General features: G+C 37.7%; 1 protein-coding gene across 1 annotated transcript in view; it reads left to right on the top strand.

The window, feature by feature from the left end:
- Positions 1-19,891, top strand: part of ARID4B (AT-rich interaction domain 4B) — a 126,943-nt gene that overhangs the window by 100,462 nt on the left and 6,590 nt on the right. The window contains exons 18-21 of the mRNA XM_060126875.1: positions 5,596-5,680; positions 8,515-8,713; positions 13,610-14,824; positions 18,094-18,207. Of these exons, the coding sequence (XP_059982858.1) occupies positions 5,596-5,680; positions 8,515-8,713; positions 13,610-14,824; positions 18,094-18,207 (1,613 nt within the window). The remainder of the gene's footprint in view (positions 1-5,595; positions 5,681-8,514; positions 8,714-13,609; positions 14,825-18,093; positions 18,208-19,891) is intronic.

Raw genomic sequence — 19,891 nt, 5'->3', positions numbered from 1 at the left:
CCTCGATAAGGAGCTGTGGTGCATTTATTACCCAGTGCCTAGCGCAGAGCCTGTCACATGATAGGTACCTAAGAAGTATCTGTCGAGTGAATAAGCCCTGTGTAGACTTCTAGTCTGGGAGTTTCATATAATTTTTTAATTTGGGGGATCATCTGTTCTACCTTCTTCATTTTAGGTAGGTCAGGGAACAGACGGCTAGAAGTTAAATGAGTTGCTCATGCATCTGGTCATTCATGTTTATTCCGTTAGTTGAATGTTAGATGATCTCAATAGACTGTTCTCAAATAAGTCAGTATATTCTTTGAAAATATTTTCCTTAGTACTTTAAATATCAGATAAGATACTTGTCTAGACTCCACGCATTAATTACAATGAATTTATTGATAACTGAATTGAAAAAGTATGGGCTAATCATTAACAGACTTAGTCTTCATTTTCAAACTCAGTGTTTGTTAATATTTGTCCCGATATTTGTTTTTCTTTGTTTTTTGATATTTTTTTTAAATGGAAGCATTTAGTAATCTTCTTTTCCTTGTGCCCTGGCAAACTGTATTTCCTTTTGTCACAAACAGGCCAATTACTCTCTTCTGTTCGTAATTTCTAAATTTAAAGTCCAACTAAAGGTAGTATAGTTTATATCAATAATCCAAACTTCCTTATTTTCCTCAGACATTCTCATAAAACTCTATTGCTTGGATTAAAGGTGCAGGTCATTTTGTTTGTAGGCCAACCACTTAGCTTAAATTTCTCTCCTAGTTTTCAAGCTACATTATCACAGAACATGAGAGCTGACAGCAATAGGCCTGCTAGCCTTGGGGAGAAATCTAGGTATTTAACAATAACGTGGTTTCTTTGAATACCTGTTGCCCTAAATAGCTGTTTGTAGTTCCTGCACAGTAGAGAGACCCCATCAGAATATGCGTTCTAATGTCTTGATTCACTTTGTGGTACTTAAAGCCGAATCAAGAATATTGGAGAGCCACTGTGAGGGAAGTACAGCATGTCCATGTATTTGGGAATGTTTCAGAGGATGGAAGCATTTTAAAACCAAAAAATTTATATTTGACTTTGTTTTTTAAATTCTTGTATTCTTTTTTTTTTTTTTTTGCGGTACGCGGGCCTCTCACTGTTGTGGCCTCTCCCGTTGCGGAGCACAGGCTCCGGACTCGCAGGCTCAGCGGCCATGGCTCATGGGCCCAGCCGCTCCGCGGCATGTGGGATCTTCCCGGACCGGGGCATGAACCCGCGTCCCCTGTATCGGCAGGCGGACTCTCAACCACTGCGCCACCAGGGAAGCCCCAATTCTTATATTCTTTAAGAATGTATTTTGAGGGATGAATGGATACTGTACTTGGTATGGTGCCCCAAGGAGAAATGAGAAATATTTCATGGTCTTCTATTTCTTAGCTGCAATTTTCTGCTGTTTGCCACTTCCCTGTAATTTCGATTTCTATGGTGTCCAAGATATTTGAATTTGAACTAAATTTTCCCATTTTCTATCTTCTTTGACTATTTTCTTATGCCTAAAGTAAATGTGCTGTAATCTCTTTTAATGTATATTAAATAGACTATATAAAAAGTTTACATTTATATAGAATAAACAGAATCAGTGGCAGCTTTTTCTGTAGTTCTGAACTAAATTCCCTTCATTCAAGTCTTTATTCTTGGTATTTGATAGGGAATCAGAGATCTTAACCCACTAATATTACTTAATTTAAATTAACAAACACTAGTAAAATAAAAATTAAATTGACCTCTTTCTTATATAATTTAGTGTCAGTAGGAAATGTTGCCTTTCGGGGTGTATCGTTTTGCTTTTTTCCCACATGAATTTATGTTTCTCTCCTTCCTGGTCTTTGAAAGTATTCTGTAAAGAAAATAGAACTCATGGACTTCCTTGGTGGTCCAGTGGTCAAGACGCCATGCTTCCAGTGCAGGGGGCGCATGTTTGATCCCTGGTTGGGGAACTAGAATCCCACATGCCTTGCAGCCAAAAACAAAAAAGAAAAGAAAAGAGAATAGAACTCCTGAATAGTACTGTAATCAGTAATTACATAAAGGGAAAGAACATTTCCTATTTTTAAAATATATACAATGATCAGTTATAGCTATCTCTATTTTCTGATCATCGTTTTTTTTTTTTTTTCCTTGTAAGATTAGTCAGGCAACTAAAGTGCTACTTGGAACTTCATTACATTTTGAAATATTTCTGTTAATTTTTTTCTTTTTTTTTTGGTTTTGGGTTTTTTTGCGGTACGCGGGCCTCTCACTGTTGTGGCCTCTCCCGTTGCGGAGCACAGGCTCCGGACACGCAGGCTCTGTGGCCATGGCTCACGAGCCCAGCCGCTCCGCGGCATGTGGGATCTTCCCGGACCAGGGCACGAACCCGCGTCCCCTGCAAAGGCAGGCGGACTCTCAACCACTGCGCCACCAGGGAAGCCCTTCTGTTAATGTTTACATCACTGGTCTCAACTTCTGTTCGGTTAAAGGCATTTGTAATTTGAAAAAGCTACCTTAACCAAAATTCTCACGCATTGTTTTCATCCGTTCTCCCTCCTCGAGGATTGGTTCATACTGTGCATTCTTTTTTTTTTTTTTTTCGGTACGCGGGCCTCTCACTGTTGTGGCCTCTCCCGTTGCGGAGCACAGGCTCCGGACGCGCAGGCTCAGTGGCCATGGCTCACGGGCCCAGCCGCTCCGCGGCACGTGGGATCTTCCCTGACCAGGGCACGAACCCGTGTCCCCTGCATCGGCAAGCGGACTCTCAACCATTGCGCCACCAGGGAAGCCCCATACTGTGCATTCTTAATGAGGCTTTTTCAGTTGCTGGTCTGGACTCTTCTGTATGCTTACTCTGAACAGGACCTGGCCTGCCTAGTAGTAATCATTCTAGTATTACACTGTTTAACAGGCAGTCCATTTCCCGTTCTTCTCTAACTCCTCACATAGTGGTTTTTGGCAAGCCTGTAGCTTGCAACGTGAGTTCGCTTCCATGGTTTGAGTTTCTCAATCTGTGAAATAAATTCTTGATAGATTTTTAAGGCATGTTCTAGTTCTGAAGGATATTAATTATAATAACAATAACAACATTGTGTTATTACATTTTATGAAAGGCAGCGTAAATCTAGCTGAAAAAAGAAAAAAATCTAAAAGAATAGTATTAGAACAAGGGAATGCCTGAACAAACAAAAAGCACTGAGAAAGGAGAATAGAAAGAGGCAAATAATAAACGAGTCACAGTATAAATATTAGCTAATACTTATAGAGCCATACATTACCGTGTAATTGCTCTAGTAGGAAACATATCTAAAGAATTTCCCAAGGAATCTCCTAAACCCATACAGAACATTCAGTAGTTTTCAAACAAAATTGTTACGTAGAATAGTAAGACCATCATGTTTAATCACTGCTGTTCAAGTATTTTAGAAGCGTATATAGTTTGTTTCTTCTAATTCCAGGATCTTTCTTTTTTGTTTCCTGCCTGGCTCAACCCTCTTTCCACCCCCAAACTCACTAAAGTTCTTCTGATAACCAGTCCTCTTATATACCATCCTTAGTTTATGTTTGGGTGGAGGAGGAGAAAATAGTTATATAGTATCCGTACTCTTGTGGAGCTTTAGGCAGTGAGCATCAGCCTGTACCATGTGGAGTAACCACTATTTTATTTATGTATATGTTCCTTATACCTTGTTCCTAAGAGAATTTAAGCAAAATACATTACCTCTGACTCGTAAAGAAATCTTTCTCTGTCACGGTGAACATTGTAACTATGGGGACAGTAAGTATTTTTTGCTTGTTTGATGTGTCTGGTGCTCCATCAAAGCTACAATATCTTGGTGATATTCTTGCATTGAAAGCCACTGTTTCACCCGAATTTGAAATATAATAATTCATGTCAAAAATCCAAGTGGAACTGAATAGTACTGTTACTGGTAGTCAAAATGTCTGGTATTACAAAATTAATTGTACAACAGGTAGTCTTTGGTTAAGAAAGGTAAAAATCTCTTATATCTTCGTTTAGCTTCTGCTGATGTTATGTGTAACCATCATGAACTGTTTTTAGTTTATCTCATAAGAAGATAGAAAGCTTGTTTTGTTTTTTCTTAAAGTACGTAGCACTGATTTCCATAACTATATTCAAGTAAGAGCAACTTCTAGAAGTTCACATTCAAATTTGTAGAGGGCAGATATATTTTCTGTTCATTCTTCACCTTCACTCTAATTTTGGAAGGAACTAAATTGCTTTCTTGTCCAGCGTCATGCAATTTTGAGTATTAATGGGAAAATTAAAATTACTATAAATGTACAGGTAGGCGCTGGTGTGCCAGTGTGTACCAGAGGATGTGTTCAGTAGAAGAAGAATATCTGACTTAGGCTGTTTCAGAGCACTTACCATATATTTGATCCTCAAAGAGCCATATGTGATATGCAGTCTTATTTTTTATTTTATCTTTTTAATGTGGTCCTTATACAGAACGAACTAAGTCTGAGGTTGAGAATGTCTTGACCGGGGCCACATAACTAGTCAGCAAGGATATGTAAAGACTTTTCTAGAACTCATTCCATTCTTTCCTCGTCCTCTCCAGTTATCACTGTGGCCCTCAGCAGCTTCTAGCAGACACTGCCGTAACCATTGTGGGGCTGAGCCCTCAGCTTTGCCACAGCCCGTGGTTTGCACCAGCAGTATAGCTCTGCCTGGGACTTGTTACAGATACAACTAGGCCTATCTAGAGCAAGAATGTAATTTATTAATAAGCTAATGACCCAGGTCATTTGTTTCCTGACTTAAGGTCTTTATTACTTCACTTAACACCTCTGGTAATGAGGACATTTTAATTTAAAAGCTCATTTTCAGTTGTTCATTTTCTTGAGTTAAAAATGTCAGTGAGTTTTCCCATTTTCCAGAATAAATGTAGATAACTTTCAAACATAAAAAGAGGTTAATTTGTTTTTAATGTTTCTTCTTTCTGGCTGAGTTTTTACGAAAATAAACTGTCTTTTTTTTTCCCCTTTAAACAAGTAGATTTGTTGCAGTCAGTACTGACTTGCACCCTGTAAAATCATGCAGACTGCCAGCACTGAGTGGAGAGGCCATCACGACTGTCGGCCCTCAGCTGCCTGCACACGTAGGAAGTGTCTCAGCACTGGAGGCTTGGCAGAGCTGTGCTTCCCCTTATAGCTTCCTGACACGGTTAGGAAAAATGGGCTACTTGCTGCTTACGAACACAACAAAGTATACAAAAAAGTATAGGATTTCTATATGGGAGTATGGGATTTCTCTTCATAGCTGTTGCACGGACTTGGTTTCTCATTGGGGCAGCGGAGCAAGGAGTGCGCGCTAGTCCAGGAGTCCAGAGACCTTGCTGAGTCTTAGCGCAGCCAGTAGCTGACATTGTGTCCTTGGATAGGTCACTTCATCTCTCTCTTTGAGCCGTGGTAACTTTATTTCTTGAACCAGGAAGTTGAAGTAGGTGGCCTGCAAGGCCCTTTCCAGTTCTGAAATGTTCTGATTCTATTTACAAGTTTCTCTGTAATATGGCATGGTTCCTTCTGTGGTATGTGTTTTATATTTATGTTAATTTCCTTCAATTTTAGATATGATGAATGGATTAAAGCAGATAAAATAGTACGACCTGCTGATAAAAATGTGCCAAAGATAAAACATCGCAAGAAAATAAAGGTAAGTGCTTATTTTGTTGTATTATAGCTCTTAATTAAGGAACGTTGCCTCCAAAATGAGTGTGAAGTTTGTGTGCATTAGTGTTAGTAGAGTGGAAATACTCTCTTGAAATAGCAAATTTATCAAATGCTAGATTTGCGTACAATTAAGATTGTCAGCTTATGGAAAGGCATTTTGAAAACAGTACTAAATGATCTTTGAGGCTTTTTCAGTTCCAACATTGTATAAGTCCATTCAGCCAGATTTCACTTACCCATTTCAACTGTTTCCTACACCTCTAGTCTCCCAACTAGGAGTCATTAAATATTGTGGCTGGGAGCCCTGGGGTTACTGTAATAGCTGTAAACTGTTAGAGGAAGAGAAGGAAGTGTCTGAAGGCAGAGGAGAGCCTATCTGAAGCTCTTCTTTTTTCTTCATCTTTCTCTGACCATATATGTAGTGGCTTAGAATGTGTTCACAAGACACTATTAGGCAAACTCTACATAGATACCGTGGGGAATCTATTAATGAGCTTGTATGGAAATTAAGGTTACTTTTATGTATGATAGAATTACGCTTATTCATTCTAAGACTGAATCTTTCTAATGTTTTATTAGAAAGTAGAACCATTAACCAGGTTTTAGAATATTTTTAAATCTTTTTAATGGCTCTTTAATACTTTGAATGGCATATATAGTTGAAGTGTTTAATAGTTCTCCTGAAATTCAATTTTCATATTAAAAGTGAGGAGCTATTTACTTTCTGGCTAAATGATACCCTAGTGGCCCTAAATACTGAAAGGTTTCCCCTAGAGTGATTATTCTTTTCTCACTGTGAAATTGGGCCCATATTTTTAAAGTTTTGGTATAGCAACTCAGTAGCTACAACTCAGGACACTCTTGGTCTTTATTGGAAGTCATGCTACATTTAGCATCGCTCTAAGCTACTAGAAGAGCTGTGTGTGTGTGGCACTAACAAGCCAGTTTCCTTACACAGAGCAAGTTTTAGAAGTAGTATTTCTCAGGTAGAAGATAGGGTAGGGGGTAGGAGAATCAATGTTAGAATATTACACTTGGGGAATTTTTTCTAAATATTTATTTAATTCTCAATTTAGTTTTCGGGCCCCTTCCAGGCATTTAAAATTCTGGGTCATAAGGGAAGAGGCATGTGAATTTTGAAAAAGCTTTCTAGAAAATATTTAATATTGTATACCCATCACTCGATCTCATCTGACTGTGAGAACCACTATTTTCAAGACTGTCCTCTGATAGGCATTAAAAGCCATATTTGAAATTTGCGTGGGGTAGACTATTTTTGCCTTCATAATGCATGGTATATTATGATCTGTGGTATAAAGTGATGAAAAGGCTGGCAAGAATAGGAAAATGAGAAGAGCACTAATCATTGAGAGGTTTTGGTAGTCTACCTACACATAAGCCGCCTCAGTGCATCCAGAGAATTCAGCCCACGTGCTCTAAGTCAGTGGATCTCACACTTGAACATGTGTTACAGTCACCTGAAGGACTTGTTGAAACTCAGATTGGCCCATCCCCAGCGTTTCTGATTCACTAGATCTGAGTCTGGTTCGAGGAGTTTTCACTTCTAACAAATTCCCAGAAGATGCTAATGTCGCTGGGCCAGAGTCCACACTTAGAGAACCACTACCCTGAACAGAATAACTTCTCCTCTAGTATCCAGAATGATACTAATTATGTACCGTCTTTGGGAGAATTGTAAAAATAGTCAGTCATGTTCTATATTCTCACTATATAACAGGACTTCAGAATTGTTTACTTCTACATAGTACTCTACATTATCATTTAGAAGCTTGTCTAAATTATTTTTCCTATAAATTTTTTTTGTAATTATTTTATTTATTTATCTTTGGCTGCATTGGGTCTTCGTTGCTGAGTGCGGGCTTTCTCTAGTTGCCGTGAGTGGGGGCTACTCTTCGTTGTGGTGCGCGGGCTTCTCATTGCGGTGGCTTCTCGTTGCGGAGCACGGGCTCTAGGCACGTGGGCTTCAGTAGTTGTGGCACGTGGGCTCAGTAGTTGTGGCTTGAGGGCTCTAGAGCGCAGACTCAATAGTTGTGGCACATGGGTTTAGTTGCCCTGCGGCATATGGGATCTTCCCGGACCAGGGCTCAAACCCGTGTCCCCTGCATTGGCAGGCGGGTTCTTAACCACTGTGCCACCAGGGAAGTCCTATAAATAATTTTTAAAACAAATTTAAAAAATAGTTTCCAAGAAATATATTAACCTCTGCTCATCTGTTCGTAAATAGAGAATTTCAAAAAATTTCTCATTTTTTCCTGAAACATTATCAGTCATACAGGAGGGTTGCCCCACTGACTTGACTTTATAGCAAGTCATTTGTTTGTTACTCCCTGCTGTCAACTGAATGAAGATATTTGAAGTTGTGTAATTCCCAACTCTCATTTTATATTGAGAATCTTACAGGTTTTAGAACTATCAGCTTGAAATTATGTTTCTGTTTTTTGTAGTGAATATTTAATTTAAGCCTATTGTGATTTAATTTTTACAGACTTTGTAACACCAATTATTAGCAGTAGGGAAGTTTGATAGTCTTAATTGCCTATCTGATTGCTAATTTATTTCCACTATTAAAATATAAATATTAGACAAAAACTTATTTCTCATCCTGTAGTATTTGTTAAATAACTTTGAAAAAACATTTCTGACTGTTTTGTGGGACTGTTTGTATTCTTTCTTTGTATGTTTTTTAATAATAGTCTGTAATGTTGAGTTAAAAATGAATTTTAACATTGTTACTAATAAATGCCTCATGATCTGTTATGGCTAACATGGGATACCTTTTTTTTTTTCTTAACCTAGAATAAATTAGACAAAGAAAAAGACAAAGATGAAAAGTATTCTCCTAAGAACTGTAAACTTCGGCGCTTGTCAAAACCACCATTTCAGACAAATCCATCTCCTGAAATGGTATCCAAACTGGATCTTACTGATGCCAAAAACTCTGATACAGCTCATATTAAATCCATAGAAATCACTTCTATCCTTAATGGACTTCAAGGTAAACATAACAAATATCCTGTTGCATGCAAGTATTTGTTTTAATTTTTATAAATCAAATTCTATAAAGGTAATTCAGTGACATTATCAAATTCTCTGTTTTTAACTGAACCAGAATTTTGTTGACTCTGTTATTACTTGAAATAAAATCAGCCATTGATTGAGGCTTGGAAATCTTTCTGTTATTAGTAGAGCTGAGGGCACCATTAGATTTCAGTTAAAATTTAATATTCAACCTCTGGTACTATTACTGTGTTCTTTTCAGGTACCATCCTTTCTGTAGCCATGTAAAACATAGTTTGTATTATGCAATATCAGAGTATAAAATTATACTGAACTTTTTGTAAAGAATACCAAACTTTGCTTATCTTGATTACATTTATTATGATCTCTTTTATGATGTCCTTATTGCTTAATGTTTAAGGCAGAATGAAGTTTAACAAATAATAAAAGTGATGAGTACTGGAGGGGAAGATTTTTGTAAATCTGACTGGCAGGAAAGAGAGAATCTGATCTGTCAAATGAAATAAAAGAATGTATCTCCATAAAACTGCTTTACATTTCTTAAAAAAAAAACACAAACTTTACATTTCTTATAACTTAAGAGAGTTTGAATTTTTATTGATTTTGAATGTAATGGAAATTGTTTTTCTCTCTTATTTCAGATGGATATTTATTATTTGTAAATATCTAAATATCCTAAAGTTCATTTTTCGTAATTTTCTACTATATCAGAAATACAGAACAGTATATGGAAATATATATATAATTTAAAGAATAATGATACGAATATTGTATGTCTACCACAGTGGTGACCAAGTAGTATTTACTTAAAATAGTTATGTCTCCCTGAAAAGTAATTAATATTCTGACTTAATCATTCTTTTACTTTTCTTTAGAATTATATTAAACCTATATATATTCCTAAAGAGGATATTATTTAGTTTTCTGAAAACCGTGGCGAGCGTAAACCTAGCTATGTAAAAAAGGCAGTATTTCCACTTAGATGAAGGTTCCCTGAGAATGTTATCTGAATAGACTCTCTAGGTCATATTAAGCTTCTTTGTGAGTCTACAAAAGCCTCTGGAAGGGAATTCAGTAGGGCAAGGTAATGAGGCCGTTCTGGGAAACATCAGGGCTCCCCACAGGGATATCTGACGTAGTCTCAGAGGGTGACCAAAAGGAATATGTTCAGTGGGAGTAGGAAGGTCCTGTGCGTTTTCAGACTCCAGGCTTCCCAGACATACGCCTGGCTTTCAGGCGTAGGTCAAAACAAAATGTTTTTGCTGGGTAAAGTGACGTCATTATCCGATTCAGGTGATGGCACACAAGACATTGAGGGGAGAGCTGGAATTTCATCACCAAATGGTGGAAACAAGCTAAAATACATACAAAGAATCTAGTTGATGGCAGGAGGCATCTTGGGGATGATAGCCCTCCATGTGACTTCCTTTGGAAATACACTGCACGGTCTGCACTGGTTTCCTTCTACATCTGATGCACAGTTCTCTTCCTGGGAACTTTTTAGAGCTCTCTCTTCAAAGCGGTCCCTAGAATTTCTTTGTTTTGGATATCTGATGTGTTTTTTTAACCTTCTTTGGTATACTCATTGTGGTGGAGCACATTCTCTAGTAAATTTTAAGAACAAGTGAATAAGAGGGAAGATACATTTTTAGAGACTGTCCATATCTGAAAATATCTTTATTCATGGTTTAGTGGGGTTGGACGTTTTTCCTTAATTATTTTACTGACATTGTTCCACTGTTTTTCTGCTTACAGTGTTATTTCTGTGAAGTCCAGAGCTCTTCTAGTTTCTGATTCTTTGTATGTGACTTGTTTTATTGCTTGTTTTTGCCTTTCTCTTTTTCTGGAATCTTGAATCTTTGTTTCTAATGTCCTAAAATTTCACAGGATTATACCTTGTGTGGATGTATTTTCATCCACTGTGGTGTGTACTTACTAAGTTGTTTCATTCTAGAAACTTGTGTCTTTCTGTTCTGGATAGTTTTCATGAATTATTTTGTTGATTTCCTCCTCTGCGTTTCACTGTTCTCTCTCTCTCTCTCTCTCTCTCTCTCTGTCTCTCAACCTGCCATTATATTGCTATTGAACCTTCTGCAGTATACTCTAATATTCTTATCTTTTGGCAGGGACATATTACTTATTCTTTTGTCTTTTTCCTCTAATTTCTTAGAAATTTTCTCAACTTTATCTTTTAGTCCTTTTACTATTTAATTTACTGCTGTAATGCTTATTGACAGCTGTAATGTTTTTAATTTTCAAGAACTCTGTTTTCTGCATGCTTTATACAATTCTGTTCTTGTACAATATCATGTTTCTGATTTTATTTTATTTTTTATTTTTTTTTTACTGAAGTATAGTTGATTTACAATGTTGTGTTAGTTTCCGAGTACAACAGAGTGGTTCAGTTACACATATATATACATATTCTTTTTCATATTCTTTTCCATTATGGTTTATTACAGGATTTTGAATATAGTTCCCTGTGCTATACAGGACCTTGTTGTCTATTTTATATATAGTATTTTGTATCTGCTAATCCCAAACTCCTAACTTATCCCTCCCCACCCCCTTTACTCTTTGGTAATCATAAGCTTATTTTCTATGTCTGTGAAATCTGTTTCTGTTTCATAAATAAATTTATTTGTGTAATATTTTAGATTCCACATATAAGTGATATCATATGGTATCAATATGTCTTTCTCTTTCTGACTTACTTTGCTTAGTATGATAATCTCTAGGTCTCTCCATGTTGCTGCAAATGGCATTCTTTCATTCTTTTTTTTATGGCTGAGTAGCATTCCATTGTATATATGTACCGCATCTTCTTTATCCAGTCAACTGTCAGTGGACATTTAGGTTGCTTCCATGTCTTGGCTGTTATAAATAGTGCTGCTGTGAACATTGGGGTGCATGTATCTTTTCAAATTATAGTTTTCTCTGGATATATATTATCAGGAGTGGGACTGCTGGATCATATGGCAACTCTGTTTTTAGTCTTTTTAAGGAACCTCCATACTGTTTTCCATAGTGGCTGGACCAAGTTACATTCCCACTAACAGTGTAGGAGAGTTCCCTTTTCTCCACACCCTCTCCAGCATTTGTTATTTGTAGACTTTTTAAATGATGGCCATTCTGACTGCTGTGAGGTGGTACCACATTGTAGTTTTGATTTGCATTTCTCTAATAATTAGTGAGGTTGAGCATTTTTTCGTGTGCCTGTTGGCCATCTGTATGTCTTTTTTGGAGAAATGTCTGTTTACGTTTTCTGCCCACTTTTCAGTAGGGTTTTTTTTTTTTATTGAGTTGTATGAGCTATTTTTATATTTTGGTAATTAAGCCCTTGTCCGTTGCATCATTTGCAGACATTTTCTCCCAGTCCATAGGTTGTCTTTTCGTTTTGTTTGTGGTTTCCTTTGCTGTGCAAAAGCTTGTAAGTTTGCTTAGGTCCATTTGTTTATTTTTGCTTTTATTTCTGTTGCCTTGGAAGATGAACCTAAGAAAACACTGGTACAATTTATGTCAGAGAATGTTTTGCCTATGTTCTCTTCTAGGAGTTTTATGGTGTCATGTCTTATACTTAAGTCTTTAAGCCATTTTGAGTTTATTTTTGTGTATGGAGTGAGAATGTGTTCTAACTTCATTGATTCACATGCGGCTGTCCAACTTCCCAACACCACTTGCGTAGAAAGTGTGGCAGAAGGGAGTAGAGGTATTAATAAGAGAGAAAATGCTCACTGCTTATACGTATCAACGAATGGCATATTATTAAGAGATAACGATAGTAACTATCAGAGGAAATAGTTACAACATTTTGGAGGCTGGGGAGGGAAGAAAAGAGCTTTTGGTGTTTTATTATGAGTCTAAATTTGTTTTAACCATGTACATGTATTGCTTGAATAATTTTAAAAATTCAGTTATTTAGGAACACATTGAAACGATTAAATGTTTTTAACCATCTTAACTGTATCAATTATTTTTTACTTTTAACAAATTTAGCTAAAGAATATACATGGACTTCTCTGTAGAGTGTAGTGTAGTTAAGATTCTAAATTCTGGAGTCAGACGACTTAGATTTAGATTTGATCTTGACTTATTTTAGCTCTTTGGGGTGGTTTACTTAGCCTCTCTAACTCCTAGTCTCCTAAACTATAAAATGGGGCTAATAACACGCTCATAGGGTTATGGTGAGATTGAATGAGATGATCTGTGCATTGCATTTCAAGGTACCTGACATATAACAGTTTCTCAATAAATGGTATGTTAAAATCATAATAAAAACTATTATTTTTTAATAGTTAATTGAATTTATTTACTAAAATGAACATTTAAGAAATAAATTCTATAGATACATTTATATAAAGTCTAAGTTACTTAATTATGTTGTTCTTTAAAGCATCTACCGTGGAAATACATTGCTCACAAAATCTTTGATTGATCATTGCTACATTAAAAATGAAGGCTACGCTTTTATAAGAATATAGACTTTGGAGTTAGAACAACCTTGGACTACATCCTAACTCCCCTATTTTGTGCTCATAAATTTGTAGAAAATTCTTTCTTTTTTATAATCAGCTTTACTGAGGTATAATTTACGAACAATGAAAGTCACCACTTTTATGTTTACAATTTGATGAGTTTTGGCAGAAGTATACAGTAGTGTCACTACCACTATAGTCATGATATAGAACATTTCCATCATTGGGTGAATGTCTTCACTTTCTGAAGCTCAGTTTCCTCACTTGTAAAACGAGGATAAAACCTAGCAACCTGGGGTAGTTATAAACATAGGAGCTAGTCCATGTTTATGTTAGCTGGCACAGAGAAGACATTGCTAGTGTTCTGATCATACTCGTGTTTTCTCTTTCTTTTCTAGCTTCTGAAAGTTCTGCTGACGACAGTGAGCAAGAGGATGAGACAGGTGTTCAAGACCTAGATAACAATGGCAAAGAAGAGTCTAAGGTTGATCATTTGACCCACACCAGAAATGATCTTATTTCAAAAGAGGAACAGAACAGTTCATCTTTGCTAGAAGAAAACAAAGTCCATGCAGATTTGGTAATAGCCAAATCCGCGTCGAAATCTCCAGAAAGATTAAGAAAAGATATAGAAGGATTATCCGAAGATACTGATTATGAGGAAGAAGATGACGTCACAAAAAAGAGAAAGGATGTCAAGAAGGACGCCACAGACAAATCTTCAAAGCCACCGGCAAAACGTGGTAAGAGAAGGTATTGCAATACCGAGGAGTGTTTAAAAACCGGATCACCTGGCAAAAAGGAAGAGAAGGCCAAGAGCAAAGAACCCCTCTGCATAGAAAACAGTAGCAACAGCTCTTCAGATGAAGATGAAGAAGAAAAATCAAAAGCAAAGACGACACCAACTAAGAAATACAACGGTTTGGAGGAGAAAAGAAAGTCTCTGCGGACAACTGGTTTCTATTCAGGATTTTCAGAAGTTGCCGAAAAAAGGATAAAACTTTCAAATAACTCTGATGAAAGACTTCAGAACAGCAGAGCTAAAGATCGAAAAGATGTCTGGTCAAGTATTCAGGGACAGTGGCCTAAAAAAACGCTGAAGGAGCTTTTCTCCGACTCTGACACCGAGGCTGCGGCCTCCCCGCCCCATCCTGCCCCGGAGGAGGGCCTGGTGGAGGGGTCCCTGCAGACCGTGGCCGAGGAGGAGAGCTGCTCCCCCGGCGCGGAGCTGGCCGCCCCGCCGCCACCCAGTGCCGACGACAAACCCACCGAGGAAAAGCCGGCGGAGGTCAGTGACAAAAAGTCGGAATTTCCAAGTAGTGGCAGTAACTCAGTGCTCAACACCCCTCCCACGACACCCGAGTCGCCTTCCTCAGTCACCGTGACGGAAGCCAGTCGGCAGCCGTCTTCTGTAACAGTATCGGAGCCGCTGGCCCCAAACCAAGAAGAAGTCCGCAGTATCAAGAGTGAGACTGATAGCACAATCGAAGTGGATAGTGTGGCCGGGGAGCTCCAGGACCTCCAGTCGGAAGGGAACAGCTCGCCCGCGGGCTTCGACGCCAGCGTGAGCTCCAGCAGCAGTAATCAGCCCGAAGCAGAGCATCCTGAGAAAGGTGAGGCGCGCAGGGCTCCGTTGCCTTACGGGTTTATAGTATCTCTCGTTACAAGTGTGAGGTGTTTACATGGAGTACTTGTGTGAACGTGGCAGAAACAGAAATTTGGAAGGTAATTTGTTGTAAGGAAGAGTGGAGTGTGTTTAAAAGGTTGAGAAGAACTGAATGTCCTCTGCTTCAGCTGCCCCTGCCATTTCACAGCCGACCAGACACATGCTAGAAACTGCACCCAGGCCCAAATTCAGACCTACTTGAAAACTCACGATGCACTGAGTGACTGTATGCCGTGAGCGGCTTAAATATATTTGTGTAACATTGTGTTTGCCCTTGCCGTGTGCAGTTTCTCACAAATATTTTGATTTACTGACAGACCCCTCCACCCTTAACCAAATACTGTATGTGGGAGGTTGGAGCAACGAGCTCTGCAGGCACTGCTTTCCTCAGACAACCGTGTCAGACTGATTTTCAAGCCTTTGTAAAGGAATTTGATGCTTTCTTAGATGCAGAGCTTCCAAATTTGAAGGACCAGTGTCTCTGTTAATAACCTATAGTAATACTCTTGATTTTTCCATGAAGTTGAAATTAGTACTTCCCGAAAGTATTAGTGGCTTTTTGATGGTGCTGTAGCTCTACTTCTGTCATCATTTTACTTATAAACCACTTCACTGAGGTGTCTTTAAATTAATATGCTCTAGGCTGACACTTGGCTTTGAAACACACTTTTCCAGTATAAAGATACAGCACTAGGGTATGTATTTTATATAACATACCAGATTTTATTATGCTAACTTCAGGTGTTTAGCTAAACTTAAAAAAGAGATATGATCCAGACCAAATTAGTTAATTCCAAGTTTTCTCACACAAACCTTTTTTTTTCCTTTTTCTAGTTTCCTTGAGATATAATTGACATAACATTATCACAAATCTTGACTTAAAATATTTAAAGAAATTAAGTAAAAAATATAGTTGCGGGCTTCCCTGGTGGCGCAGTGGTTGAGAGTCTGCCTGCCGATGCAGGGGACACGGGTTCGTGCCCTGGTCCGGGAAGATCCCACGTGCCGCAGAGCGGCTGGGCCCGTGAGCCATGGCCGCTGAGCCTGCGCGTCCGGAGCCTGTGCTCTGCAACGGGAGAGGCCACAACAGTGAGAGGCCCGTGTACCGCGAAAAAAAAAAAAAAAAAAATATATATATATATATATATATATATATATATATATATATGTAGTTGCAGTAAATTTTCTTTTTTGTACATTCACACACACAGCTACTGTGATTATGTTTGTGTGCCATACTGTCTCATGGAACTGAATTATCCAGGCATAAATAGAGTAATCCTGAAAATGAAAGAAGCATTTATCACAGATGATTAGAGAGGCTTTCAACTATTTCAATAATATGATAAACTTTTTTTTTCCTTGTAAATTTATTTATTTTTGGCTGCATTGGGTCTTCTTTGTTGCTGCGCGCGGGCTTTCTCTAGTTGCGGCAAGCGGGGTCTTCTCTTCCTTGCAGTGCATGGGCTTCTCATTGCAGTGGCTTCTCTTGTTACGGAGCACAGTCTCCAGGTGTGCAGGCTTCAGTAGTTGTGACACGCAGGCTTCTCTCTACTTGTGGCACGCGGCCTCCAGAGTGCGCAGGCTCATTAGTTGCAACTCATGGGCTCTCTAGTTTGGCACGTGGGCTCCAGAGCGCATGGGCTCTTTAGCTGTGGTGCACCAGCTTAGTTGCCCCGTGGCATGTGGGATCTCAGTTCCCTTACAGAGATTGAACCCGCGTCCCCTGCATTGGAAGGCAGATTCTTAACCACTGGACCACCAGGGAAGTCCCAGAATTCACTTGATTTTAAAAGTAAAAATGTAAGGGACTTCCTTGGAGGTCCAGTGGTTAAGCCTCCGTGCTTCCACTGCAGGGGGCATGGGTTCGATCCCCAGTCAGGGAATTAAGATCCTGCATGCCTCCCAGCACGGCCATTTAAAAAAAAAAAAGTGAAAATGTAAGTTTTACAATTTAGATTTAGGATTGCCTTCCAGTTTAGCCTACAGTAAGCTTTTTATTTCTTGTAGCTGAAAGTTTCAGAAATAAACTCTTGGAGAGAAATCTGGCAATTGTTTTTAAGATTCTGTACTTTAATATAGATAATATCTAAATCACTTTCTTTATGTTTCATTTTGTTATATTAAAAGAGCATTAGGAAAAGTTATCTGTTAGATGTAACCCATTAAAAAAACAGAAAACTGAGAACTTACAAGCAAAACATTTAATAGCCTGTTCCATTTTTTACCAACGAAGCCATGTCTTGTATATTCATGGTTGATTTTACCATTGTAACAGGACTAAGAAACATTTTTTTTAAACAAACATGGCATAATTCTATCATGGTATTAATTATATTGTGTTATTATAGTATCTGACTTCGGAATGGAATAGAGGTAAGACTTCATTAATCTCAGGAAAAAGATTACTGTATAGTCTGAGAAACAATGCATATAATTAGGAAGATACAGAAACACAGTAGATGCTGAGGATCAGATTAGTGGCTGAGAAACTATAGTTTGGAGTAATGATTGATCATTGAAGGTTTGGCATCGGGGAAGGTAGGACTTGGGCTTGTCCTTGAAGAAAGGGAGACATTTATAATATTTTGGAATAACTTCCTGCCAAGAAGATGCAACGTTTCTTAAAACTACTATGCTAGATTTGTAAATGGTATACGTGTTAACCATTGCCCTGGGAGCTAAGTTATTGTTGTTGTAAATTTATAATAAATTGTCTGTATAATAAATTTGTTATTATAATTGTGAATTACTACTAAAATTTATTCCATTAATATTGTCATTAAAATTTTCATTAATATCATTATAATACATATAATTACTATTTTAACCTGCAGTTAAATCTTAATATTTTGGTTTTATTGAATTTTAACAAATTTCAGCTTTTATTTTCAGCATATACCTTTATTTGAATTACTAGACTCATAAACTCCCAGTACTATATTGAGAACTATATTCAGTTTATATCTGATTTTTCTAAGAATGATGTGCATACTTTATCTGCTTTTTCAAAAACTCTAATTATGTGTAATAATTCAGCTCATTAATGATGATTTATTTTAAAAATTGTAGTAATTTCTATGACAAATTATAAATCTCATAAAAAACAGGTATAGTCTCAGAATTGGTCTATTCTTCTAGAATGTGGAATTAATTTATACCTGGGGCAAGCTTGATTTTATTTTGTGTTACTTAATAATTTCTTTCCCATCAAAGCCTGTACAGGTCAGAAAAGAGTGAAAGAAGCTCAGGGAGGAGGAAGTTCATCAAAAAAGCAGAAACGAAGCCATAAAGCAACAGTGGTAAACAACAAAAAGAAAGGCAAAGGCAGTAAGTGTGAAATCTCTAAATTTTTTAAATATAAAGATAATGGTGGATATGTCTTTTCCCCATTAAGAAAAGGGTATTCAGGATACGGGACAGTTAATATTTTGATTTCGTCTCTAACAAACCGCCCCCCTCCCCCACCAGTAAAATCACACAGAAGTCTTTTGATCCTAGGTAAATTCTAGGGTTGAGCAATTTATTATTCAGCAGTGGTACTGATTGCTGATGAATGATCAGGTAATCTTTTAAAAAATAGTAGCCAATATAATATAAACATCAACATCTTCGTTAGTTTTATGTTCAACAGTTCTTTTGCCATTTTATATATATTACATATTATGAAATGCTTGAGTTATATATTATTTTTATTACAAGGAAATTGATTGCTTTGTAATTCTTCCAGGCAAAATCTGCCTGGAAGAGAACAATCAAGATAGCTTTAGAGCTGTAAATCCAGTAACTCCCGTGCACTACCTTTATCTTCGGTATCCTAGACTATGTATCTAAGAGCAGCTGTAAGAATACTCTGGTTAAATATGTTGTAACTAATGACTTTAGCAATGATTCTGTTTATCAACCTACAGGAATATATATACTGTATTTCTCCTGAGAGCTGCACATTTTATCTCTCTTTTGTAGACAAAGTAAGAAGCAGAAAATATGTAAAGAATTTCTTTTCAGGTGTCCCACACTGACCTCCTGCTGCTCTTCCAGGAGACTCCTGCCACCTCCACTGCCTGACCTTTGCTATCGGCCGGCTTGGCTGCACTTCAGTGCAGAAAAGGGTTATGCGGCCAGTTCCCCGAGGTTCTGCTGAGCCCATATGACTTCCAGGCGGTGAATATGGCATCCTTTGGGGCCCCGGGCGGCTGTGTTCAGCAAGGCCATGAAAGCCAAGCTGAGGCAGACCACTGCATCAGAGTGGGCCCAAGCCTTGGGTGGCTTAGCTAGGAGTTGCCAGGGGTTCCAGAGCAGCAGTGGGGGGACTGGGAAGGGATTCTTTAAACGTATGTATAAAAGAGTGGTGGAGATTCTTTATTCCCAAAACACCACAGTGGGAGGAGTTGCTGTGTGTCTTTCCTATCTGGAACACTTTTCAGGCTTTTAGAGCTTATACTTTTTTTTTGGTTAAATGAAGAATCAGGAAATGAAAATCGATAAATTTGATGCCAAATTGATCACTTATTTGGAGTAACTGATAGGATATTCAGAGTGTTTTTTATTACACTCTGATGTTTTTATCTTCAAGACTTTTAAATGACATTCTCTAAGAGGGCTCATCGTCAGCAAGTCAATTAACATATTCATATAATTGAGAGATAATAGCAGTTGATCGCATATTCTCCCATTTTAATTATTGGGCTTACGACTTGATAAATCAGAATGAGGAAACAGTTCTCTGAGAATAATTTAGTAAAGTGAATTAACTCTCATAGAATCTACAATAATGCTTTGCATCCAGAAAGAGGTAATTTATGGAAATACCAGTCCCATAACCTGTTCACATGTCAAGGTGTTAAGCATTTCCATTCTAGTCCTGAGGCTTTAATCAGCAATGGCAGATGTAACATAATTATTACATAGACTTCTGCATTTATTTTTTTATTTATTTTATTATTATTATTATTATTTTTTGCGGTACGCGGGCCTCTCACTGTTGTGGCCTCTCCCACTGCGGAGCACAGGC

The sequence above is a fragment of the Lagenorhynchus albirostris genome, chromosome 16 (assembly GCF_949774975.1).
Source record: "Lagenorhynchus albirostris chromosome 16, mLagAlb1.1, whole genome shotgun sequence".
Lineage (NCBI taxonomy): Eukaryota > Metazoa > Chordata > Mammalia > Artiodactyla > Delphinidae > Lagenorhynchus > Lagenorhynchus albirostris.
This window is presented reverse-complemented; position numbering and strand designations above follow the sequence as displayed.